Genomic DNA, 25,675 nt, shown 5'->3' with positions numbered 1-25,675 from the left:
CTCATTTAAAAAATAACTTCCTAACTCATTCTATGAGGCCAGCATTACCCTGACACCAAAGCCAGAGAAAGACATTATAAGAAAAGAAAAACACAGAAGAATATCCATTATGAATAGAAATGCAAAAATTCTCAATGAAATACTAGCAAACCAAATCCAGCAGCATACTAAAAGGATTATATAAGAGGGATTTGTCCCAAAAAAGGGTAGTTTAATATACCAAAATTAATAAGTGTAATACAACACATCACATTAATAAAATGAAGAGAGTAAAACCACATGATCCTTTCAATTGATGGAGAAAAAGCATTTGACAAAGTTCAACACCCTTTCAAGATAAAATCACTCAATGAATTGGGATTAGAAGGGAACTTCCTCAATACGACAAAGGACATTTATGAAACACTTACAGCTAACATCATACTCAATGGTGAAAGAGACTGAAAGCTTTACTCCTTAGAGATCAAGAACAAGACAAAGATGCCCATTTTCACCATTTCTATTCAATATTGTACTGGAAGTTCTAGCTAGAGCAATTAGGCAAGAAAAAGAAATAAAAGCCATCTAAATTGGAAAGGAAAGAGTAAAACTATTTATATTCACAGATTATATGATTTATATACAGAAAGTCCTAAAACATGTGTGTGCGTGTGTGTGTGCACACACGTACACACACACAAGTAGAGCTAATAAACAAACTCAGCAAAATTTCAGGATAAAAGATCAACACTCAAATATCAGTTATATTTCTATACACTAGCAATGAACAATCTGAAAGGAAAATTACAAAAATAGTTTCATTTATAATAGCATCAAAAAGGATAAAATACTTAGGAATAAATGTAATCAGGAAGGTGAAAGGCTCACACAGCAAATGCTATAAAATATTGTTGAAAGAAATTTTAGGACCCAAATAAATGGAAGACATTCCATGTTCTTGTATTGAAAGACTTAATATTGTTAAGATAGCAATACTACCCAAAGCAATATACTGATCTGAAGCATTTCCTATCAAAATTCCAACAGCCTTTTTTTTTTTTTTGCAGAAATGGAAAAGCTAAATTCATATGGAACTGTAAAGGGCCATGAATAGCCAAAACTACCTTGAAAAAGAAGAACAAAGTTGGAGGACTCAAACTTCTTGATTTCAAAACCTACTACAAAGTGACAGTAATCAGAGTGGTGTGGTACTGGCATAATAGAGACCCCCGGAGATAAATCCTCACATATATGGTCAAATGATTTTTGACCTGGGTACCAAGACCACTCAATGGGGGAAAACGACAGTCTTTTCAACAGTGGTGCTAAGAAAACTGGATATCTACAAGCAAAAGAATGAGGTTAGACACTTATCTAACACCTTATACAAAAATTGATTCAAAATAGATCAAAGACGTAAATGTAAGACCTGAAATAATAAAACTCTTAGAAGAAAACATTGAAGAAAATCTTCACAATATTGGATTTGGCAATGATTTCACAGATATGATACCAAAGGCACAGAGAACAGAATTAAAAATACATAAATTGGACTTCATGAAAATAAAAAATTTGGGGTAGCAAAAGATATTATCCACAGAATAAAAAGGTAACCCACAAAATGGAAGAAAATATTTGCATGTCATATATCTGATATGGGATTAATATCTAGAATGTAACTCCTAAAACTCAACAAAATAACAAACAACCTGATTAAAAGTGGGAAAAGGACTTAACATTTCTCAAAAGAAGATACTCCAGTGGCCAATAAGCACATGAAAAGATGTTCAACATCACTAATCAGCAGGGAAATGCAAATTAAAACCACAGTGAGATAACACCTCATACCTATTAGGATGGCGACTATCAAAAACAAAACAAACAAACAAAAAACCCCCCAGAAAACAGCAAGTGTTGGTGAGGATGTGGAGAAACTGGAACCCTGTGAACTGCTGGTGGGAATGTAAAATGGTAGAGCCACTGTGGAAAACTGTATGGTGGTTCCTCAAAAAATTAAAAAATAGAATTTCCATATAATCTAGCAAATCCATTATGGATATATAATGAAAATTGAAGGCAGAGGCTCAAAGAAACATTTGTACAGCCAAACTCATAGCAGCACTACTCACAAGAGCTAAAATGTAGAAGTAATCCAAGTGTCTATGGACAGATGAATGGATAAGCAAAATGTGGTATGTACATACACTGCAGCATTTAAAAGGAAGGAATCCTGTGACATCCTACAACATGGATAAACCTTGAAGACATTATGCTGTGTGAAATGAGCCAGTCACAAAAAGACAAATACTGTGTGATTCCATTTCAAATTCATACAGACAGAGAGTAGAATGGTGGTTTCCAGGGTCTGGAGGAAGGGGAGAATGGGAGTTATTGTTTAATGGGTACAGAGTTTCAGTTTTCCAAGATGAAAAGAGTTATGGAGATGGATAGTGGTGATGGTTGTACAACATTATGAATGTATTTAATACCACTGAAATACTGAAATGTATACTTAAAAATAATTAGGATGATGAATTATATGTCATGAGTATTTTATCATAATAAAAAATTTAAAAAAATTATGAAAAGATACTCAAATTCACTTATAATAAGAGCAACATATATTAAAACTATATTAAGATAACATAGTCTGCTGATGAGAATGCAAATTGGTATAGCCCTTAAGATTTATTTGGTGCTCTCTCTTAAAATTATAAATTCATGACCTGTGGCCCAGCAATTCCACTTTTAGAAATTTATTTACAGATATATTTGTACAAATATGAAAATGATGAACATATATGGTTATTGCCCTCAGGATAGCTTAGAATAAGAAAAAAAGGATTGGACAAATCAATCATGAAACATCTATACATGGATATTAGGTAACAAACACCAAAAGGTCAAAAGAAATTCATAGAACAATCTCTAACATATATTATTAAGTGAGAAAAGCAAAGTTCAGAACAGTGATTTTAATATACCATTTAAGGAAAAAAAAGGAAGAAATGAAGTATATTTGCATTTCCTTGCATAGGCATTGAGAAACTCTGGTTGGGTTTTGCCAGTGGAGGTACCGGCAGGAGACTGGAGGGAGGAGAAGCAGAAGGTTGATATTTACTTCTCCAGTCCCCTCCCTGTAGGGTCACACACCTTTCAACCACAGGTCTATGTTCCTTTCAGAAGGTTCTTCCCCCTTGCTCTCTCTTGTCCAGCTTTTAGTCATTTGTCCTACATGTCAACTCCACCTCTTTAGTCAGGGCTCGTGAGCTGTTCCTCTTTCCACTCTAATTGAATTTTCTTTACTCTTCAGACAGGCCCACACATATGGAACAGCCCCCACCCTCCACTTGCCAGTTCTGGCCTCTGCAGTGCTGAAAGCCTGGTTCCTAAGTTTGTACGCCTACAGCCCCTTCCAACAGCTCCCCAAGCTCCCAGACTTGGGCTGTCTATCTCTCTAGACAGGACAGCTGTTGTAGCTGGAAACTGCCTCTCCTGCTCAGTGCTTTGCTTTCAGCATCTTCTCTAGGGCTCCTGGTAAAGGAAAAAAGGCTAGGAAAGGGGCTTTTTACAAGTTCTGTTCACCCTAGCTCACTGATACCTCTGGAAAGGGAGCACTGTCTTCCAGCTTCCCTCATGAACCCCTTGCTGTCTTGTTTGCCGGCTGCCTAAGGAAAACCTAATTCAAGAATATGATAAGGCATCTCTGGTGTAACAAACGGATTTGTCAGTTACTTCCTCACTTACCACCAATGTTTCTAACCTGGAAATACATAAGCACCCTACTTCATATTTTTGCAGCAAAGTTTTAACAGCACTTTTGCATATCTAATAGCTCTTCGTAAGAACCTGGAAGAGCATACAGGGAGAAGGGAGACAGAGCAGGAATTCGGATGCTCATTTTATAAATAAGGAAGCTGAGGTTTTGAGAGTTTGAGTTACTTAGACAAAGTCTGTTGCTAAAGAGCTATGTAAACTTGGCTAATTCGTACAAAGTCAGAGCTTTAAGAATGTGTTCTACGGGGGAGTCCAAGATGGCCGAGTAGATAAACACTGTGCCTGAGTTCGTCTGTGAACACATTAAAATTACAACTAAATTATTGAACGATCAACCTGGAGAACCATCTGAAGTCTAGCCAAACAGAAGTTATATTTAATGAAAAATATAAAGAAGAAGCCACAGCGAGACTGGCAGGACGGGTGGAGAGGCTGAACGGGCCCCACACCTGTGTGTGGCGGCTGAGACTCAGGAGGGATATCTCGGCCTCCTTGGTTACCCTGGAGGAGTGAGGGACCCCAGCCTCCACACCAGGCTCCCCAGCCTGGAGTACTGGTGCCGAGAAGAGGAGCCCCCACACATCTGGCTGTGAAAATAGGGGGGATTCCGACCGTTCAGGTGGGCCGGAAGGCTGCGGGAAAACCAGAGGTCCTCTTAACCAGCCTGCACACAGACTCACTCGCTCGCAGGCACTCACCTTGGGCTCCAGTGGAAGGGCTGTGACTCTGGGGCCTCAGACATATACCAGGTGGGGTGGGGGCGCAGACTGAGTTGTGTAGCTTCCAGAGAAGGACTGGAGGACAGTCGGCATTTTCCTGGTGAGGGGGTCCACCTTCCTTGCAGCCCAGAGGCAGGCACTGTTTTTCCTGTGTTGAGCCCGCCCCCTCTAGCCATATCTGAATCTGATTGGCCTGGTGAGCTCTGTTGCTCCGCCCTGCTGACTCACTGGGACTACGCCCCACCCACCTCCTGTACCATCAGAGACACTGACTGACACACAGAAGCTGGAGAAAACAAAGACCCAAGCACACCTGGGTGTGACCGTGGCTTTGGCTTGGATCTTGATGGTCTTCTTCCTAGTGGGGCTCACAGGAGCAAACCCATGCTCTTCCCTCACAGACTCTCCAGTTGAGGATTCAGGTCCGGCTAACTGAGATTGTGATGAAATGACTTCTCCTGAGTAGAGAGTTAGCCTGGTGGCCCGCTCAGGATGGGACCAGGCTTTCATCCTGGTTTTAGTCATTTCTGCCCCTTCCTTTACTGGATATTCTATGGTGAGCAAGCCTGTTAACAGAAGACACTGCTGTCATTCTCCACGGCGGCCTGGCCTTCCCTCCCTGCTATGAGGCTCTGCAGGTGAGCACACTTCAGCTCATCTCCCTCGCCACTCCTTCATTCTGGTAGGTCCTCCTGCCAGGCTGCCTCCCTTCTGTTGTCTGGCACCTTGCTCCAACCCTAGTGTAGTTAGTGGATTGGTAAATGCTGGCTGAATGTAAGAATGCACCAACGTCATTCCTATTCATTCATCCAGACCCAGCTTAGATCCCACTTCCCCCAAGAGACCTGTGTTTCATTCAGCTTTGTGTTCTCCACAGCACTCAGTGGGAGTGGGTACACAGTGCATCCATGCTGCTCTCCTCCTGAGAGTACTGTTTCCTGTGTCTCCAGGTTTAAGCCATTTCCATCTACTTTCTTTGTTATATTGTATTTGTTTGTATTCTTATTTTATTTTCCCTACTAGATTGGAAAACTTCTGAGCCCAGGGACCTCTCATTCCTTTGTTAACTTACCAAACGTTTATTGAATGCTGGGTGTTGGGCATACAGAGACCACCAAAATAGGGTTCCCTGCTTCTGGGTACTCCTAGTGGCAGTATAGGGGGGATGGGCAAACAGAAATATTCACAACACTAGATAGTAAAGATCTATAATTAGAGCATGTATAACGTGCTGTGGGAGCCCAGAGAAGAGTATGACCCATTCTACTGGGGAATCAGAGAAGGCTTCCCAGAGGAGGGGCACAGCTGAACTGCATCTCTAGGGACAAGGAGAACCTGCCCAGGGAGGCTGAGGAGCACAGCCCCTCTGTGACCAATCAGGGGGTGACATGGAGTGGGGGGTGGGGTCAATGTTCCTTTGTCCCCAGGTCCACCAGCAGTGAGAAGAAGAGTCCCAATGTGGAAGGGGTCCTGAGACCACCCACACTGGCCTGGGGCAGATGGGTGGGCTAATTGAGACAGCCTGGTGAGGCGGCTGCTGTTTTCTTTTCTGCTGGGATCTTCCACAAGGAGAGTGAAATGGGGCTTGCCAATGGATGATGGACCATATGGGAAATGGAGCTGAAAGGTAAACCAGGTGTGGGGGTGGGAACAGAGAGAGATACAGAAAGACGATGAGGCCCGGGAAAATCAGATAATCACATGGAGACATTAAAGACACCTGGGAAAGTGCTCAAAAATTGAAGGTGGCGAAGGCCACCATCACTAGCTGAGTGGCCTTGAGCAAGTCCCTACACACTGAGCCCAGCAATCCCATCTACCAGTGGGGAAATCTCCCTGCCACGCCCTCCTCCCTGGGATGGTAAAGAGCTGTCCTTGGAGATGACTTGCAGGTGACCCAGGTTTTGTGAAGCCATCAGATAGGCTGTCACTGACCTTTCTGTCCCCTTACCCGCTGCCAGCAAGACAGAATTCATGAACTGAGACAATGTCTTCTGAAACCGCCTCTTGATCTCTGCCAGGGTTCGGCTCATCTTAGACATCTTTCTGTTCATGCTGTTGGCCTTGTGGGTCACCTGGGGAGAGGCCAGGGGGAGGGCATTGTCACCTGCCCCACCAGGGGCCATCTGCCCAGACCAGCAACAAGAAGACCTTGCTCTGGCTTGTAGGAGGTGCTGTCCCATCTGCCTCGGACAACAGCTCTTCCCCTCAACCCAGTGAATTCCTGCACACCGGTGCAACCTGACTCAAACGTCCTCTCCTTGGAGGGTTTTCCCTGACTCTACTGGGCAGAACTGTTCCTTGGACACCCATCATCATGCTCTCTATGCAGCATGAAGACAGAAGTTAGCCCTTTATGAAGTAACTGGATGCATTTGAGCCTGTCTCCCCGACTAGACTGTGAGCTCCTAGAGGGCAGGGACTGTCTGGGTTTCCTTTGTGTCTGAGTGCCCACCATGCAGAAGGTGCTCAATTAATGCTTGGTGCATTATGAATAACTAGATGGATAAAGGCCTCTCTGCAGTCTTTGCATCCCCCAGAACGCCCTTCCTCCCTCCAGCTGCCAGAGCATCTCAGCTGAGAAACTGCCCTTGGCCAAGGTTACGTAGATTGACTGGTACCTGTGAGCACAAAGGCCCAGGCCTCCTGCCTCAATTCGGGGTTACCCTAAAAGGCCATTCTGGCTCTGGGGACCCCTGTGGGTGGTGAGGCAATTTCTGGAGCTGCCCTGCAATTCAACCTCTCAAATGGTACCGCACAACTAGGCTCAGATTCCGGAGTTAATGGCAGTCAGTGTTTGACTTTTTGTCCAGGAAGCTTTTGCCGATTTCCTCAGCCAGCAGCAATCACTCACCATGCTAAACTTGCACTTTTGCCCATTTCAGTTCTTTCTGCTCTGGGTCCTGGTCATTTTTCACCTTCTTTATCCTAAACTTGGTCAGCCCCTTAAAGGCAGGAACCATGTTTTCGACATCTCCCACTTAACACAGAGGAGGTGTGAAAAAGATTTTTCTTCCATGGAATTGAAGCCTCCAGTGGAGAGAGTAGGGTGGTGGTGGGCAGACTTTTCTGAAGAACAATGAGTCAGCCCATGTGTCCTTCTTTACCCTGCAGGCAGGACTTCTGTAACGGATGCCCCAATTAATGGCAAAACCTCAACCATCCTTCCAACTGCTGGCCCCAGCTGCCGCTCTTGGGCTAATTTTATTTATTTATTTGTAATTTATACCTAGCCTGCTTCCGAAAAGGATTTGAGGTGGCACTCTGGGCTAATAAAGCATTTAAATTGAGGCATTGCCTCGCTTCCAAAGTGCTGCCTTGATAGAAATATTTAGTGAGCAGCCTGGCCGCAGGGCTGTAAAAGCTGGGACTGCCATTCTGCCTGCCGCTCTCCTTCCAAGGAGATGGGTGTCTGGGGAAGCCATTTAACAAGCTTCCCAGTGACAGGGACTTTGAGGGAAGAGGCTACCCTATTTCCCACCCTCAGCTTTTCTAGACTGTCATGGACTTTGCTGATGAGTGATAACTAGCCCCAAACGCACACACATGGGATGTAGTTGAATGGATTGTAGAAGTCCTAGGATGGGAGTGTGTGAAAGCTGAATGGGCCCTTACACATCATGATACAGATGGGGAAACTGAGGCTCAGAAAAGGAAGGGACTGGTCCAAGGCACGACGGCCTTTTCCTAGCAGAGGCTCTTTGCCAGCCCCCACACTCAGCAAATTTTCTCAGGGGCTTCTTGCAGCTCTTATGGTCCAAGAATCCAACAAGAGGCAATTCTCTGAGTCTCAAGGACTTCGTGTAAAATATTTCAAGATGCTTAATCTGGCAGCTAAGGTCAATGTTTGGAAATCCTGTTACCTACAGTAAATCTGATCTTTCTTCATTTGCTGTTATTTACCTAGTTAGAAAGTTGTAACTTATAGTACACTTCCCTGCGTTCTCAAACAGAAGGGGTTCCGACCTGGATGCTTTTTGGCAAGTCAGCCTTCTTGGTCAACATCAGTAACTGTCGTCTAGAATACACTGCTGTGTTTAGAAGCTGTTTCAATGTCTGTTTATCCCTACACTAAATGTCCCCAAGACCGTGGTGCTTTTTGAGTTACAATGTCCTTTTCAATAACTTTCCAGCCTCTACAACACTGGGAGCTTCTCTTACAAAGACTCTGTCTCCTAGACCCGCATGGTCCCGTAGAAATACAATGCGAGCTACAGGTGTAGTTTCAAATGTTCCTGTAGCCACATTAAAACTGTTCTTAAGAGGTAAAATTAATTCAATAACATTTATATACCCCAATATGTAAAAATATGATGATTTCAACAAGGAATCAAAATAAATGATTAAGGAGAAATTATACATTGTCTTTTCATACTAAGTCTTGGTAATGCAGCATGTATTTTCACTCTGACCCCTCTCTGTCACACTGCAAGTGCTCAATAGCCATTTGCAACCTGTGGCTGCCATATTGGACAGCACAGCTCTGGACTTCTAGTTCTAGCTGGCTAAGGTTTCACTTAGGATAGAAAAAAATCAGTCTTGAATTACTAAGTTGCTTTCCTAGGCCTAGAGGGCATATTTAGCTCATGGACCTATTGTGATTTCTCTTGGCTGTTCATGGGGGGTTTTAGCTGCTTATGCCCTGGTTCTCAGCTGTGTTCCAAACTTCAGAGATTACCAGACAAGAGGTTTCCAGGAAAGTGAAGCATTACTGCAATTTTATGGGAAAGAATAATTTTCTGGTATCTATTGCCTTTAATAAGTACACAGTTTTTTTTTTTACATAGTCTAAAGAGGTTTTCAAGAAACATACATGTAACCTCATACATACTGAGTCACTTAATACTGACTTTCAGAGGAACAGCATGGAACGAAATTAACAGGATGGACTCATCAGCAACCTCGATCATTCACCTCAGTCCAGATGGACTCAAAATTCTGGGGTTATTTTGCTCTTTGAAGTAAGAGTACAGGCTGAAGTCACAGGCATCTGAGATTCCTGGGCGCTCTTATGAACCTTGGCATTTCCCTCAGAGCTCCTCTCTCTGGCGCACCACACCCATCAAGCTGGAATACAACTGGTGCTGATAATTTTGCCCCTTCCGTTAGACTGAAAGTATTTCAGAGACTAGAGAGAATGCGACTTCTTTCATTTCTACATCCCCAGATGCCAACTTGGCACACTGCAGATGCTAATAAATGTTTATTGAATTAGTTAATGAATTAATGAAACGGAAATGCTGCTGAAATGAAAATGCAATGGGAAAAATAGGTACAATGCTTTTCTCCAGGAGAAACACAGATGTTCTCTGTACACCTTGTTGTTCAGATAACATGGGTCCCTAACAAATGACTGCCTCCCGTGTCCCCATGTAAAGTGAGGACACTGGGCTCTGTCAGCTCTATGAGTCTGTGAGCCTGTGGCATGTGGCGGCAATGCCCCCACAGTGCAAGAGTCTTGCTCAGGGTGACCATATAATTGATCATCCAAACCGGGACACTTTTGAGAATAAAAGGGGGGTGCTGTTAATAATTCCTCCAGGCTGACAGGTGTAAACAGGGACTGACCCTGGGCAAACCGAGAGGAATGGTCTACCTGCTCCTATTTCATGGAGCCTTCCAGAGTGAGCCCATCCCAGCAACGTGCTCTGTGTGCGATGCAAGTGACCTGCTCCATCAATGAGCCCTTGGTCAGCCCAGTCTCATGGTGGATGTCAACCGCCCTCTTCTAGATTATAAGCTCCTCGGGGATCAGGGATTGTGTCCCCTTCATCCTCTCCATCTTTCTCTATGGAGAAAGATGGAGTGTTGACTCGGGACCAGGCACACAGTAGGATCCATAAAGACCCAGCGAATGGAAGAACTGGCCTTCCAGTCTCTCCTTTCTCACCCACCAACAAATATTTAGTAAGTACTTAATTTGAAGCAGCCCGTGTTCTGGGCCCTGGGACAACAGACATCATAGGAAGCACAGGGAATTCCCAGGTTGGTGGAGAAGACTGGCTTGCACATAAAGGAGTGCTAGAATGACGGTGAGTCCCAACTGGGAGGGCCGGGCAGAGGGAGAAGCATACCCTACCAGAGATGGGTAAGGGAGTGACAGAGACATACACTGGCAGTTATTCTGTCCAGCATTCTCTCTCCCTTTTCTGGTAACAGCACCGTGACTCTCCTTTAGGAAAACACTCCTGCCTCATCCTTTGCCCAGGTGTTATAACTGGCGCTGAGGGCCCCATGGCTCCCAGGATGGATGTGACACTCGAGCCTGGTCAGTGAAAGTGACACACACTCCTGGCTACAGGAGGAACATTTCAGGCATGGGCCGTCAAAAGAGCCAATGATGCTGGTGTCGGCATTTCTACTGGAGCACTGAGGAAACAGAAGCCCTCCTGCTCCTGGGGAGACCAAAGCTGGTAGTAGAATGAGCCCAGAGATGCTCATGACTAGCCTGTCACCATAGGGAGAAACTCTCTGAGAATAAAGCCAAAATCAAAAAGCACAGTCCCGAGATGGGAAGATCTGATGGAACCAGTAGAGTCTGGATCCAGCCATGCCGAAGCTGCCTGTTGACAGACTTCAGTTTACTGAGCCAGTGCAGTCTCTTTCCATGCTTAAGCCAGTCCGCATTGGATTCTGTCACAACTGAAAGACTCCTAATTGATAGAAGCTTCACAGAAAAGGTACTAAGGTCAGGCTGTGAATGATGAGTAGGAATCCATTAGGCAGAGAAAGAGGGAGGGTCTTGCATGGGGTGCAGGTGGGAGGTGGGGGTAGGAGGAGCAAAAGCATCGAGACACCCCGGCGTCGGGCCTCGGTGCCTGGTCTGCGTTACCTGTTTATCGTGTCCTACCCTGTGGGGACAGTTGTTGGCCGACACAGTGAGTGTTACCGTCTCATTCATGGCCGTGAAGGTGACCGTGATGGAGTCCTGCCCCAGCACCGTCAGCTTCATCTGCTCATTCACCTGCAGATGAAGAAACCAGGACTCAGCAGACCACTGCCTCTATCATCTCCCCCACATAATACACACACACATACACCCCCCTTCCTGACCTACCACAAAGCACAAAACCCCTCTTGGCTTGGGACCGAGGGAAGTGTAAAATCTTTCTGATTCTTATGTTGGAATTTAGCTTTCAGGGAGAAGACAGAAGAACTCCAGTCTCTCTTTGGGGGATTAGCAGAAAAAGTAACTAATGCCTTCTTACCCCTGCCCCTTCCCTTTCCAACCCAAGCCTGGAACCAACTGTGAAAGAGACGCAGGAGTCTGGCAAGTGAGTCAGCTTTAGTTCTGGTAGAGCGGGATGGGGATGCAGGTTGGCTCAGAGGCCAACACTATCCCTGAATCAGACGGTGTGTCCACCCAGACACCAGATCTGACTATGAGCTTTGCTCTACAGCACGCAGAGTGACCTTGGGAAGCCGATGACATGGCAGGGAGCACCGGAACATACCCCTCCCCAGGGGAGGAGGTGCAACGAAAGGGAACACAGCAGGGGCAGAGCCACACGTGCTCAGTCCCCTCCCCTACAGTCACCAAACATGTCACCATTCTTCCCCTGAGGAGGAGCCACAGGAAGTACGTTCTCACCACTTCCAAAAGGTTGGGATTTCCACGTAGTGGTCCCAGACAGGAACACAGGGAGTTGCCCTTAGAGCAACTCACTCCTTACTGAGAACTCTGTGGACAAGGGGTGATTCCCAGTCCTGCCTTCTGGTAGCAAGCCACTGAGCCTCTCTGAAGCACAAATTCTTCCATATGAAATAGTTGAAGGGCTAATATTAGGTTCAGATGAGAGAAAAATTATGGAAGGCCCATACCAAACATGAACAGGTACTGTCAGATGTGGCAGAGCAACTCACATGTAGGACTCCTGGATGGTTCACATGTGCAGTTATGTCTGCACAGTTGGTACCCAAGGCCCAGGAGACTGAAGCCCTAGGCTGCTGCGTGGTGATGCTTCCGTCTGTCTTCAATGTCCCTGACCTACACACACCCCAGGGCTCCTCTCAACCAAGAAAACACACTCCATTTTGCTCCTTCCATTTCCTTCGACTACTCCACTTGTTAGCCAAAGGTCCACGCTCAGCTTCCTCATCACTGAGTCCCTTCCTCATACTCTGCAGTCTGGATGCTAGTCCCCTCCAGTACCCTGAAGACATTTCATCCATGGCTGTCTTCTTGCCAAGTCTTTTGACAGCTTCAAAGCTGTTGATCACTCTCACTTAAGAGAAACCCTACCCTCTCCAATTCTACTTCTGGAGAGTTGGAGAATAGAGCCATGGTTGAGAGCTCAAGTACTGCAGTTGGACAAGGTTCAAATCCCAGTGTTGTCACTTACCAGTTGGGCAATGTCAGGCAAGTTGGTTTCCTTCTCTGAGCCTGGGGACAACAATAGAATCTGTCTCCTAGGGCACTGAGCAGATTTTATGGATAAAACATGCTAAGGGCTTAGCATGGTGCAGCTGTTTTTATTATCCCTGCTCCCTGGGTGGTTTTTCTTCCTCTCCCCAATGCCCCAAATACAGATGTTCTACAAATTCAGTTACTGCTCATCTTAGGAATTCACAAGCCAGCCTAGATATATATATCCATCATCCCCAATCTCTCACCCTAAGTGGGGATCCAACAGCCTGGAGAGATATGGCCATTGAACCCAATCAGCACACTAAAAACACACTGATCTCTGACCTTTCCAGAAACTTTTCTGTTTCCACCCAGACACATACTCTATTGTGAAGTCACCTATAATTTCCTCCTCCTTTCATTTACCCTGTACATCCCATGCCTAAATGCCACTGAATTCTTTCATTGAAATGGCTCCTTTTAAAAATATTGCTTCTACTCTTAATAATGTCAGGTCTTGATAGTAACCCCCAACTAGTCTTTCTACTAGCCTAGCCATTGATCTTTCCCTCTCCATGAGACTTTCCACACAAATACTGGATTGAGCATGACAGCCCTCAGCTTAAAAACTAACCAGCTGGTTCTATTTCCAGTATAGCTGAATCAGATCCTAAGAGGTTTAAAACAAAAGAACAACAAAAAAAAACACAACCTCCCCACCTAAAGCTATGAAGAGTTTAAAAAGAACAAGCGGGTTTTGAAGACTCAAAACTCAAAGAAAAGGACCACCATGGGATGAATTTCTGTTTTACAGGTTTAGCCTGCAGACAGGCCACAGTCATAGCCTAAACTCCACCATCTTTCTGGTTCAAAGAATCAAATGACAGTACCCAGGGAAACTACAGTCATAGAAAAGCAAGGAAAGATTTCCAGAATGGATAGATCTGAAGAAATAGAGCCCTAAATTCTATGAATAAACCGTCCACATCTCTAGCTGATCTCTGAACTATGTATAAGCACGGCAGACTCAAGATAGCTTATAGCTAGGGAAATAAAAAAGCTGAACTGAGATTTGAGATTTGTTGCCCAGTGCAGGTGAGAAAAGTTTGTGGTATGAGGCTAACCAAGTTCCTTGCCTATTAAAACAAATATATCAACACTCTTCAGAGAAGTACATCAGAATTCAGATATTCCACAACATGACATTCACAATGTCAGCAATCCAAAAATTACTCAACATGTAAAGAACCAGTGAAATCTGAGCCATTCTCAAGGCAACAATCAATGGAGGTCAATCCTGTCTGATATGACCCATGTATTGAAATTATTAGACAAAGACTTTAAAGCAGTTAATTTAATTCTATTCAATGAGGTAAAGGAAAAGACTTATAATGAATGAAAAAATAGGAAATACCAGAAAAACAGAAAATATGGAAAAGAACTAAATAGAAATTCTAGAACTGAAAATGTTATTTGAAATTTAAAAATTTCACAGGATTCATGTAAAAGCAGAATGGAAATGATAGGATAAAATTAGTGAACTTATAGATACATCCATAGAAATGATCCAATCTGAAAAGTAAAGAGAAAAATTTTAAACAACAAAAAATAACAGAGCCTCAGGGATCTTTAGGACAATCTTAAAAGGTCTAAAACACATGTAATTGTAACCTCAGAAGAAAAGGAGAGGGATTGAAGAACACATTTTTTTCTAATGGCAGAAAACTTTCTGAATTTGGGGAAGGCATGTATTTACATATTCAAGGTCAGTAAATCCCAAATAGAATAAATAGGAAGACAACACTTAGACACATCATATTCAAAGTTATAAAATCAAAGAAAAGAAACATCTTGAAAGCAGCAAGAGAAAATGAACAGTGATCATAAACTATGGAGGTCACAGTGAAATAACATCATTAAATGCTGGAAGAAAAAAAAAACAGTCAACCCAGAATTCCAATTCCAGCAAAAATATCCTTTAATAAAAAAATTCTTTTTTTCACATGAAAGAAAACAGAGAATTTGGTGCCTGAAGATTTTCACTTTAAGAAACACTAAAGGAAGTTCTTTGGGTAGAGGAGAAATGATACCAAAGGAAAACGGATTTTCAGGGAGGAATGAATACCTGAAAACGCCAAATATCTGGGTAAAAATGAACTGGCCACTGCAGCCTCCAAGACAGCATACACACTCCTCAGCCTGACATCCAACACCTCTCACCTCCACCCCACAACATGTGCCCTTTTGCTCCATTTCTTTCACAAGAGACACTTGTGAACTTTGAACAATTCCACATGAGTCTCGACTCCAGTCTTTACAGATGCTACTCCCTCTACCCAAAATGTTCCGCCTTCCTTCTTCTTTCTATGTGAATTATACGCATATATACTCATGTTACAAGAGCCACCCTGTCTTCCAGGCCACCCGACTGCACCAGGCCCTGTTATGCATTTCTGTATGCAGCTCCAAAAAAGAGAACAATGAACTGAAATACATCGCTAAAACACTTTAGTGATGTCAAAGTACGTTCCCCTCCATTATTTCATTTAGATCTCAAAAATCCCAAAAGCAGTGTGAGACAAGAGAACAAGTCTGGTGACCCATTTTGTATAGGTGAGACAACCAAGGCTTAAAGAAGCTGAGTGATTTTCACAAAGCTGCACAGCCAGAGTCTGGAAAAGTTGGCACAGTTAGTACTTGGCTCCTCAGACTCTCATCCCAGTTGTCTATCCACTTGACCACACTGACACATAACATATGGTGCCTGCCTGAAACCAATTTATAACCTCCTTGCATTATAAACTTTTCTTAAAGCTACAAAAAGTTAAATATTAAGGCAACAACTCAATACACCCCTAGATTGAGGACCTTGGATCTGGACAAGCATCAGATATACTTGTGAAAACTTAAAAAATCCAGGACTCATAACAGACCAACTGAATCAGTATCTCTCTGGGGCTGTGCCTAGGGATCTACATTTTTTTTTAAAGCCCCATAGGTGATTCTGATATGCAACGAGAGCTGAGAACTTCTTCATTGCACGACGAATCATCCAATGACTAATCCAGGCTGTGGACACTGTGACGAGAGAGAAATGGTGTGGGCTGAAGTGTCACAAAGAAGGAGAAGTCTGAGCAGGGGTTTGAAGGAGAAAAAATTTGGATTGGCCAAGAGAGGGGAGTAGGAAGGTTGGGATGTGTTCAAGGATTGAATATTTCTGGGCAGAACTTCACTGATCTAAAGGAATCAGGATATCAGGATGAGAATGCAATGGCCAATATACAGGAAAACCAAGAAGGGCATAGGACAGGAGGTTGGAGTAGGATGCTTGAGCCCCACCATGCACTCCAAGAGTGCTTCTGTCCATAATCCTGACCGTGGGGCTCTTAATCTCATGCCACTTTGGGTGGATTCTATGTTCTTTGATCTTTCTCTGAACCCCAACCATATGAGCTTGTCCCTCTTTCACAGCCCTTATTCTTATCTACAATGTGTTATTAGCCCCCACCCAGACTTTTGAGTTCCTCAAGGGGTTTTGTTTATCTTTTTATCCCTTAGATGGGTGATTCTCAATCAGGGGCAATTTTGCCCCCAAGAGGACACTTGGCAATGTCTGGACATATATTTTGGTTGTCACACCAGGGGAAAGGGGTGTATTATTGGCCTCTAATGGGATGGTGATAATTATAACGAAGAATTATCCATCCCCAAATGTCAGTAGTGCTAAGGATGAGAAACTCAGGCTTAAAGTGACAAGCACACTTAATTGCTTTATTAACAATTAAATTTATTAAGTTATTATTTAACATTAAATGATAAATTAATAAATCTTTGATGAATGGGCGTCTGAATGACCCAATGAATGAAAAAAGGGTTTGTGTATATAAGCCACCTTTGACTCCCAGAGTTTTTCATTTTGCAGGTAGTAAAGTTATAAAAACAAATACTGCGGCAACCAACATAGAATTTCTAATTTTTCTTATTGCCATATGTAGGCATTAAAAATAAAACTATCAACTACTATTATGGTTACTTTCTAAAATAAAAGACATTTAACCTATCAAAATGTAATAATATTAATAATAAAATAACGTAGGAAAGATATTACCAGGAAAGGTCAGTGTAGCAGCCAACAGTTGCTGTAGGCTGGTGAAAAGTTCACTTCAGCCAGCCCTAGACCACTGCCCACCAACTTGGGAACCTCTGAATGAGATTACAAGCTCCTGGAGGGTAGGACTCCTGACTTACAGGTAGCTCTCTGGCTCTTAATGCTGAGCATCCCAGGGAAGGCTGCCCCACCAGTGCTGCCCACCCTACCTTATATTCCAGGGAGAGCAAAGTCTCTGTCTTGGAAGTCCAGCTCCACTTGTGGACTACGTAGCCCTGGTAGTCATTGGTGGTCCCACCTTCCTCATTCAAGATCAAGACAAATGGGCAGCTAGGAGAGACACAGAAGTGAGGAGCTGCCGCCAGGCCCCTGAAGGAAGCCCTCATCACTATAGGCTGTAGGCAGGCAGGGCTCTGAGACTCTGCCCCAACTGGAGGAAGCATGGAGTCCTGCAGGTAGCCTCACTTCCCCCACTTAATATGGTCTGAGGCCCTTTCACACCTGTTAATACTATCTGGAGAAACTGTTGGGAAGGGAAGGACTGAGGGAGATGATGGAGGCCAAATCCAACGGGGATAGTGTGGAAGGTGTGCCCTGTTGCTCAGGAGACAGGATACAAGATCGCAGGCACCAAAACGGCAATCACATCTATAATATGAAAGTAAGTCATTTCTTCCAAGAATAGTTCCTTATGAAAGGCCAGACAAAATCAACTTTTGGCTGGCAAAAATATGTGCTTCTCTTAAAACAACCCCACAGAAGTGGTGTCCATGGCCTCTCGTTCACTCTCTCCTGGTATGAAACACCTCTCCACTAAGGAATTCTTCTATGAATATAATCAACAATCAAGATCTTAGTGCTGTGGGGACACAAGTGGAGTAGGACTTAGAGTTGCCATTCTCATTAGCTATGACATAGATCCAGCAAGTACAGGCCTCAAAGTACCTACATTCTGGCACCTACAAGCTCCTGGAGGGCAGGACTCCTGTCTTACTGTCTCACTACCTTCCTAGACCTCGGGATACTGCCCTGCCTCTCCTTTTCCCAGGGACTCTTACTTGCCACCTTTGTACCCCCTTTGCCACCAGGCCTCTGAAGGAAGCCCAGAGATACTTCCATAGGGCCAGAATTTCCCCAACCCACTCACCAGGCTTTTAGGTTGTAGTGAACACAGCCCTGGCCTTCAGCATTGAACAGGGCCAGGAAGGAGAAGCTGGGTGTGTCATTAAAGAGGCAGGTGATGGTTCTCCCTCTGCAGCACGTGGGAATCTGACACATGGCAATGTTTCCAGAGGGATAGCTGGCAGATATGGTTAAGTAGAACTAACAAAAAAAAACTCTCCAGGTTCTGCTCTCAGGTGCCCCATGGACAGCAAGTCTATAAGTCAAAGTGTTGGCTAAATGGTACACCATTCCCAGTCTTCAAAGACTCTCCCTACACTTTGCGTAAGTAACAACTAAATGACGTGACACCAACCATGTCTCCAGCGCTTCCCTGTACCTTCTGTCTATTCCTCACAACCCCATGGTAGGTATTATTACCTCCATCTCACAGATGAGTGGGGTTTCCCTGCATCTGCGGGGTTTCCTGGGATGCGTTACTTTCCTTGCTAAAACCAGGAAAGTCCTGGGCAAACCAGGATGAGTTGGCTCACCCAACAGATGAGGAGTCCAAGGTACAGAAAAATTATTTGCTTCACATCACACCACAAGGAAGAGGTAGAGCCAGTATCCCAACTCTGAGGCCAGAGATATTTCTAATGCTGTCAGGCTTCCACCCCTTCTGACCAATCTAGGAAAGTAGTCAATGTCACCCTGTTTGTTTCCTACTAAGGAGGCACCAAGAAGCATTGTTCCCAACTAAGGGTGATACGGTTTGGGCAGCTATCATCCTGTTTGCAGGAATTTCAGAAGTGTCCAAGACAAAAGAATTTCAGTGGTGGGTACTAGGGTCCACCAACTGATAAAAAATACATTAAAATAAATTATAAAAAGTAACCAAAAAGAAATTCTGGAGTTGAATAGTATTATAAGTAAAATGAAAAACAATTCATGAGATGGATTGGAGCAGAAGAATCAGTGAACTGGGAGATACTGAGATTGAAATTATCTTGTCTGAAGAACAGAAAGAAAAAAGAATGAGGAAAAATGATGAGAGACTAGAAGACTGGAGGGAGACTATCAAGTGGACCAACATATGGATAACAAGAGTCCCAGAAGAAGAGGAAAAAGAGAAGGGGGAAAAAAGAATATTTGGAGAAATAATGGCTGAAAACTCCCCAAATTTTATGATGTATATTAATCTACACACTCAAGAAGCTCAACAAACTCCAAGTAGGATAAGTTCAAAGAGAGCCACATTGAGATACGTTATTATCAAACTGCAAATAGACAAAGAGAGAATCTTGAAAGCAGCAAGAGAAAAGAGACTTGTCATGTACAAGGAACCCTTGATACGATTAATGGCCAATTTCTCATCAGAAACCATGGAGGTCAAAAGGCACTAGGATGGAATATTTGTAGAGCTGAAAGAAAAAAGCTGTCATCCAAGAATTCTATATTGAGCAAAACTATCCTTCAAAAATGAAGGAGAAATTAAGACTGTCCAGATAAACAAGAGCTGAGGAAGTTCACCAATACAAGAAATGCTAAAAGGAGTCCTTCAGGCTGAAATGAAAGGACACTTGACAATAACTCAAAGACATGCAAAGAAAGAAAGAACACCTGTAAAGGTACTATATAAGTAAGTATAAAAGCCAGTATCATAGTATTTTTGGTTTATAATTCCTCCTTTTCCCTATATGATTTAAAAAGACAAATGCATAAAATAATAATTGTAAATCTACATTAATGACACAAATGTATATATAAAGATGTAATTTCTGATAACATAAAGGAGGAGGAATGGAGCTGTATAGAAGCAGAGTTTTGTATACTGTTAAGGCTAAGTTAGTATTACTTCAAACTAGTTTGTTGTCAATTGTAATCATCAAGTGTATTAGTTTCTTAGGGCTGCTGTAACTAAGTCCCATAGACTGGGTCACTTGAACTGCAGAAATTTATTCTTTCACAGTTCTAGAGCCTAGAAGTCTGGAATCAAGGTGTTGATGGGGCTATGCTTTTGGAGGCTCTGAGGAAAAATCCTTCCTTGACTCTTCCTAGTTTCTAGTGATTGTCAGGAATCTTTGGCATTCCTTGGTTTACAGATGCATCACTCTGATCTCTATCTCAGTCATCACATGGCCTTAATGCCTCTGTTTTCTCTTATTATAAGGACACCAGTCATTGGATTAGGGCCCACACTAACTTAATATGACTGTATGTTAACTTAATAATTATATCTGCAAATAACCTATTTCTAAATATGGTTACATACTTGTGAGGTTTCAGGTGAGAAAAATTTTTGACAGACACTATACAGCCCACTATACCAGGGTAACCACTGAGAAAATAACTTTAAAATAAGGAGAAAAGAAGGGAATCAAAATGGCATGCTACCAAAAGAAAAAAAGTCCATTAAACACAAAGAAGGCAGTAATGGAGGCACTGAGGAACAAAAAAGATATAAGACATAGAAAACAAAGCGCAAAATGGCAGGATTAAGTCCTTCCATATCAGCAATTACTTTAAATATAAATGGATTAAACTCTGCAAACATAGACAGAGGTTGACAGAATGGATTTTTTTAAAAAAAATAACATAATCCACCTACATGCTGTCTACAAGAGACTCACTTTAGACCCAAAGAAACAACTAGGTTGAAATTGAGATAATGGAAAAGGGTGTTCCATGCAAATAGAAACCAAAGAGAGCAGAGTTTGCTATATTGATATCAGATAAAATAGAGTTTAAATAAAAAACTATTTATAAGAGACAAAGGGCATTGTGTATTGAGAAAAGGGTCATGCCTCAAGAAGATATAACACAGACTTAAAAACAGAGCCTCAAGATACATAAAGCAAAAATGGATAGAATTAAAATAATAAATACTTCCACAATAAGAGTTGAAGATTTCACTACTTCATTTTCAGTAATGGATAGAACAATTAGACAGAAAAACAATAAAGAAATAAAAGGCTTGAACAATATTATAAATTAACTAGACCTAACAGGCAGACACAGAATACCCTACCCAACAACAGCAGAATATACATTCTTCTCAAGTTCACAGGGATCGTTCTCTGGTTTGAACAATATGTTAAGCCATACCTTAATAAATTTTAAAAGATTATAACCAGAGAGTATATTTCAACAGAACAAAATTAGAAATCACTGGCAGAGGAAAACCGGAAAATTCACAAACAGATGAAAATTAAACAACACACTCAACCAATGGATAAAAAAGAAATCACAAGGAAAACTGAAAAAAAAATTGTGATAAATGAAAACAAAAATACAGCATACCAAAACTTATGGGATAAAGTGAAAGCGGTGCTCAAAAAGAATTTTATAGCTATAAATACTGATATTAAAGGCAAAGAAAGATCTCAAATCAATAACCCAAACTTCCACCCAATGAACTATAATAAAGAAGAGAAAATTAAAGCTAAAGATAGCAGAAGGAAGGAAATAATAAAGATTAGAGCAGAGAAAAATAAAATATAGAAGAGAAAAACAAGTGAGAACCAACAAAACCAAAAATTAGTTCTTTGAAAAGATCAACAGAATTGACAAAACTCTAACTAGAATGACTGAGAAAAAAGGAAGACTCGAATTCCTGAAATTATAAATGAAAGTGGAGACACTACTGACCTAACAGAAATTAAAAAAAAAAAGATAAGATAATTATATGAACAATTGTACATCTACAAGTTAGATAACCTAGTTGAAAAGGACCAATTCCTAGAAACATGTAAAGTTGCAGGATACAAGATCAACACAAGATCAACACAAGTTGCAGGATACAAGATCAGTCAGTTGTCCCTCATGAACACAGGATGTCTTTCCATTCATTTTAGTCTTCTTAATTTATTTCAATAATATTTTATAGTTTTCAGTGAACAAGTCTTATACCTTTCTGGTTAAATTTATTCCCAAGTATTCGATCCTTTTTGATGCTATTATAAATAGTATCATTTTCTTTTGTTCATTATTTTTTATTGTTGTTGTACATATAGCATTTCAGATAATTTGTTGCTAGAATTCATGGATTAGAAGAATTAATATTGTTAATGTCAATATTTTCTATCATGATCTACATATTCAATGCAATCGCTATCAAAATCCCATCAATCTTTTGTGCATAAATAGAAAACTTGATCCTAAAATTCATATAGAATTGCAAGGGACCCTAAGTGACCAAAATAACCTTGAAAACAGAACAAAGTTAAAGGACTCACACTTCCTGATTTCAACACTTACTACAAAGCTACAATAATTCAAACAGTGTGGTAATAACATAATAATATAGTTGGACAATTAAGTTCATGAACTCATCCTACTAGAAAAAGTGCTACATACCTCATTGCTGAATGTCACTATGGTCACCTTTGTAGTACTCCTCTTAGGAAGTCAGTGCCTAGTCCACCCTTAAAAGCAATTTTGGAACTCTCTTTTGGAATGGCCATCAGAGCTGTTGTCATATTACCCTTGATGTCCTGAATGTCATCAAACTATCTTCTTTTCAGTATTTCCTTTATCTTCAAGTAAAGAAAGACATCATTGGGTCCAGATTAGGTGCGTAGGGAAGGTGTTCCAATACAGTTATTTGTTTACTGGCTATAAACTCCCTCACACACAGTGCTGTGTGAACTGGTGATGCAAGAGCTGTGAATTGTTGGCGAAAAGTTCAGGTCGTCTAACTTTTTCACGCAGTCTTTTCAGCACTTCCAAATAGCAAACTTGGTTAAATGTTTGTCCAGTTGGCACAAATTCATAATGAATAATCCCTCTGATAGCAAAAAAGTTTAGCAACATTGTTGCAATATTTCGCAAACTTAATTGTCACACCTGGTAGACATAGAAATCACTGGAATAGAATTGAGAGTCCAAAAATAAACTGAAACATTTATAGTCAATTGACTTTTTAACAAGGGCACCAAGACCATTCAAATGGGGAAAACAATAATCTCTTCAACAAATAGTTCTGGGACAATTGGTTATCACATGCAAAAGAATGGAGTTGAACCTTGATCTCACACAATATGCAAAAAATCAACTCAAAATGGATCAAAAACCTAAATGTAAGAGTTATGACAGTAAAAACTTTTAGAAGAAAACAAAGGAATAAGCAATGGTTTCTTAGATATGAAAACCAAAGCACAAGGAACAAAAAACAGAAAAACAGGACCTCATCAAAATTAAAAACTTTGTACACCAAAAGATGCTATCAAGACTGTGAAAAGACAAAAAGTATTTGCAAATCATATATTTGATAAGAGTCTAGTATCCACAATATACAAAAAACTCTTACAACTCAACAAGAAAAAGGACAATAAATGGGCAAAGGACTTGAATATATATTTCTACAAAGAAAATATACAAAGAAGTCACATGAAGATGCTCTAAATCATTAATTATTAGGGAAATGCAAGTCAAAACCACAATTAGATATTATTTCACACGTTTAAAATGGCTGGATTTTTTTTTTAAAAAATTGGAAAATATCAAGTATAGTCAAGGAAGTGAAGAAACTGGAACACTCACACATTGCTGGTGGGAATATAAAATGGTGCAGCCACTGTGGAAAACATTTTGGAGGGTCCTCAATAAGTTAAACATAGAATTAACATATGACCAGTAATTGTACTCTTAGGTATAGACCCAGAAGAATTGAAAACAGATGTGCAAAAACTTATACAAGAATTTCATAGCAGCATTATCACAGTAGCCAAATGGTGGAAATAATGTCCATAAACAAAAGAACGAATTATAAAAAGTGGTATATCCACATAATAGAATATTATTCAGCCACAAAAGAAGGAAATTCTGACACATGCTACAACATATATGAACCTTGAAAACATTATGTTAAGTGAAAGAAGCCAGACACAAAATGCCACATATTATAGGATTCTATTTATATGAGATGTCCAGAACAGGCAAATTCATAGAGACAGAAAATATATTGGTGGTTGCCAGGCCTGGGGGTAGAGGGACATGGAGAGTGAATGCTCACTGAGTGTAGGGTTTTCTTTTGGGGTGACAAAAAGATTTCAGAACTTGAAAGAGGTGGTGTTTGCACAATATTGGAAATATACTGAATGCCACTGAATATACACACTAACAAGAGCAATTTTATGCTATGTGAGTCTCACTCCATTTTTTTTTTTAAAAAAGGAATGAAGTACTGATGTCTACTACAGCTGACTCTTGAACAATGTGGGGGTTAGAGGTGCCCACTGCCTGTGCAGTCGAAAATCTGCACGTGAATTAAATTGGCCTTCCACATACGAGGATTCCCAACCTCTACTTGATCCTTGAACAACAGTGTTTGAACTTCAGTCAACCGAACAGAGCAGGGCCAATTGAACTGCATGAGTCAATTGAAAACAAACAAACAAACAAAAAAACAACGCACATATAAGTGGACCCACACAGTTCAAACCTGCGATCTTCAAGGGTCAACTGTACAACGTGGAAGAACCTAGAAAACATTATGCTAAGTGAAGGAAGCCAGATACGAAAGGCCACATATTGTATGATTCCATTTATATGAAATATCTGGAATAGGCAAATGCATAGAGGTGAAAAGCAGATTAGCAGTTGCCAGGGAGGGGAGGAGAGGGGAGATGGGGAGTGACTGCTTACCAGGTACAGGCTTTCCTTTTGGGGCGATGAGAAAGTCCTCAAACTATGAGAAAGTCCTCAAACTAAATAGTGATAATGGTTGTATAATACGTAAATGCACTTACTGCCACTGAATTGTATACTTCAGAATGGTTAAAATGGTCAATTTTATGTTATGTGCATTTACCACATTAAAAAAAATGCTTACCTCACACAATGGTTCTGAGTGCTCAACAAATCCCTAAAGGAACAGTGCTGAGCACAGTACAGCACATAGTGATCCAGGTTTGCTTTTTAATGTGATGAGTTTATATCTTCATATGAAAAAAGTCTTGGAGGGAAGTTTAATGGGAGGATCAGTGATGGAGGGAAGACATCCAGGAAGAGGCTGATAACCCAAATGAAATGAATATCGGGGTGGTTCTGGAGTCTGATGCTGACAAGTGCACACCATCAGGGCTTGGAGCTTTTTAGTATCCCAAGGGCAGGTATATCATTTCTACCTGAGAGCTTCATGCAGTAATCAATGTGAAAACAGAATCGACTGCCAAGCCCACTGTTCTGTGGAAGCCAGGAGGCAAGGGAAGTGTTTTCCAAGCATTCTCTCCACTCAAGAAGCATCCAACTGGCTGCTCATGTGTTTTAACCATTTGAGCACAGAATCGCTTCTTCAGTCACCAAGAGGAACTTGACCTAGAACCCAGACCTCTGGGGACTCCCATAGAGGAAACACATTCATTGCCAGGGTGTGATCACTGTCGGGGTATGAGTCAAGCACGCCAGTAGCGATGGCCTGCAGGTTTCAGGTGGCCCCACCCAGGTGAGACAGGTGAGAGAACACAGATCCCCGCAGGCTGGTGCTGGGCCTTACTGTACACTTGTCTACCCTCTCTGGTCCTGCCGATGGCACCCTAATTCCCAGAAACAGCTGCATGAGGAGCTCAGGGGGATGGTCCCCTGTAATGCAGGGTAGGATCAAAAAGGAGAAAGGGGGAAGCCCCATGACCCAAACTACCT

General features: G+C 41.9%; 1 protein-coding gene across 1 annotated transcript in view; it reads right to left on the bottom strand.

Annotated features, from left to right (window-relative positions):
• C17H3orf20 (chromosome 17 C3orf20 homolog) overlaps positions 1-25,675 on the bottom strand; it is a 64,636-nt gene that overhangs the window by 22,607 nt on the left and 16,354 nt on the right. Inside the window, exons 6-10 of the mRNA XM_033132120.1 lie at positions 18,078-18,230; positions 17,140-17,260; positions 11,308-11,439; positions 6,427-6,550; positions 4,789-5,041 (exon numbers count right to left, since the gene is read on the bottom strand). Coding sequence (XP_032988011.1) covers positions 4,789-5,041; positions 6,427-6,550; positions 11,308-11,439; positions 17,140-17,260; positions 18,078-18,230 — 783 coding nt within the window. The remainder of the gene's footprint in view (positions 1-4,788; positions 5,042-6,426; positions 6,551-11,307; positions 11,440-17,139; positions 17,261-18,077; positions 18,231-25,675) is intronic.

This window comes from Rhinolophus ferrumequinum, chromosome 17 (genome assembly GCF_004115265.2).
Source record: "Rhinolophus ferrumequinum isolate MPI-CBG mRhiFer1 chromosome 17, mRhiFer1_v1.p, whole genome shotgun sequence".
NCBI classification, from domain to species: Eukaryota; Metazoa; Chordata; class Mammalia; order Chiroptera; family Rhinolophidae; genus Rhinolophus; species Rhinolophus ferrumequinum.
The sequence above is the reverse complement of the archived record's forward strand: the minus strand, read 5'-3'. Positions and strand labels throughout refer to the sequence as shown.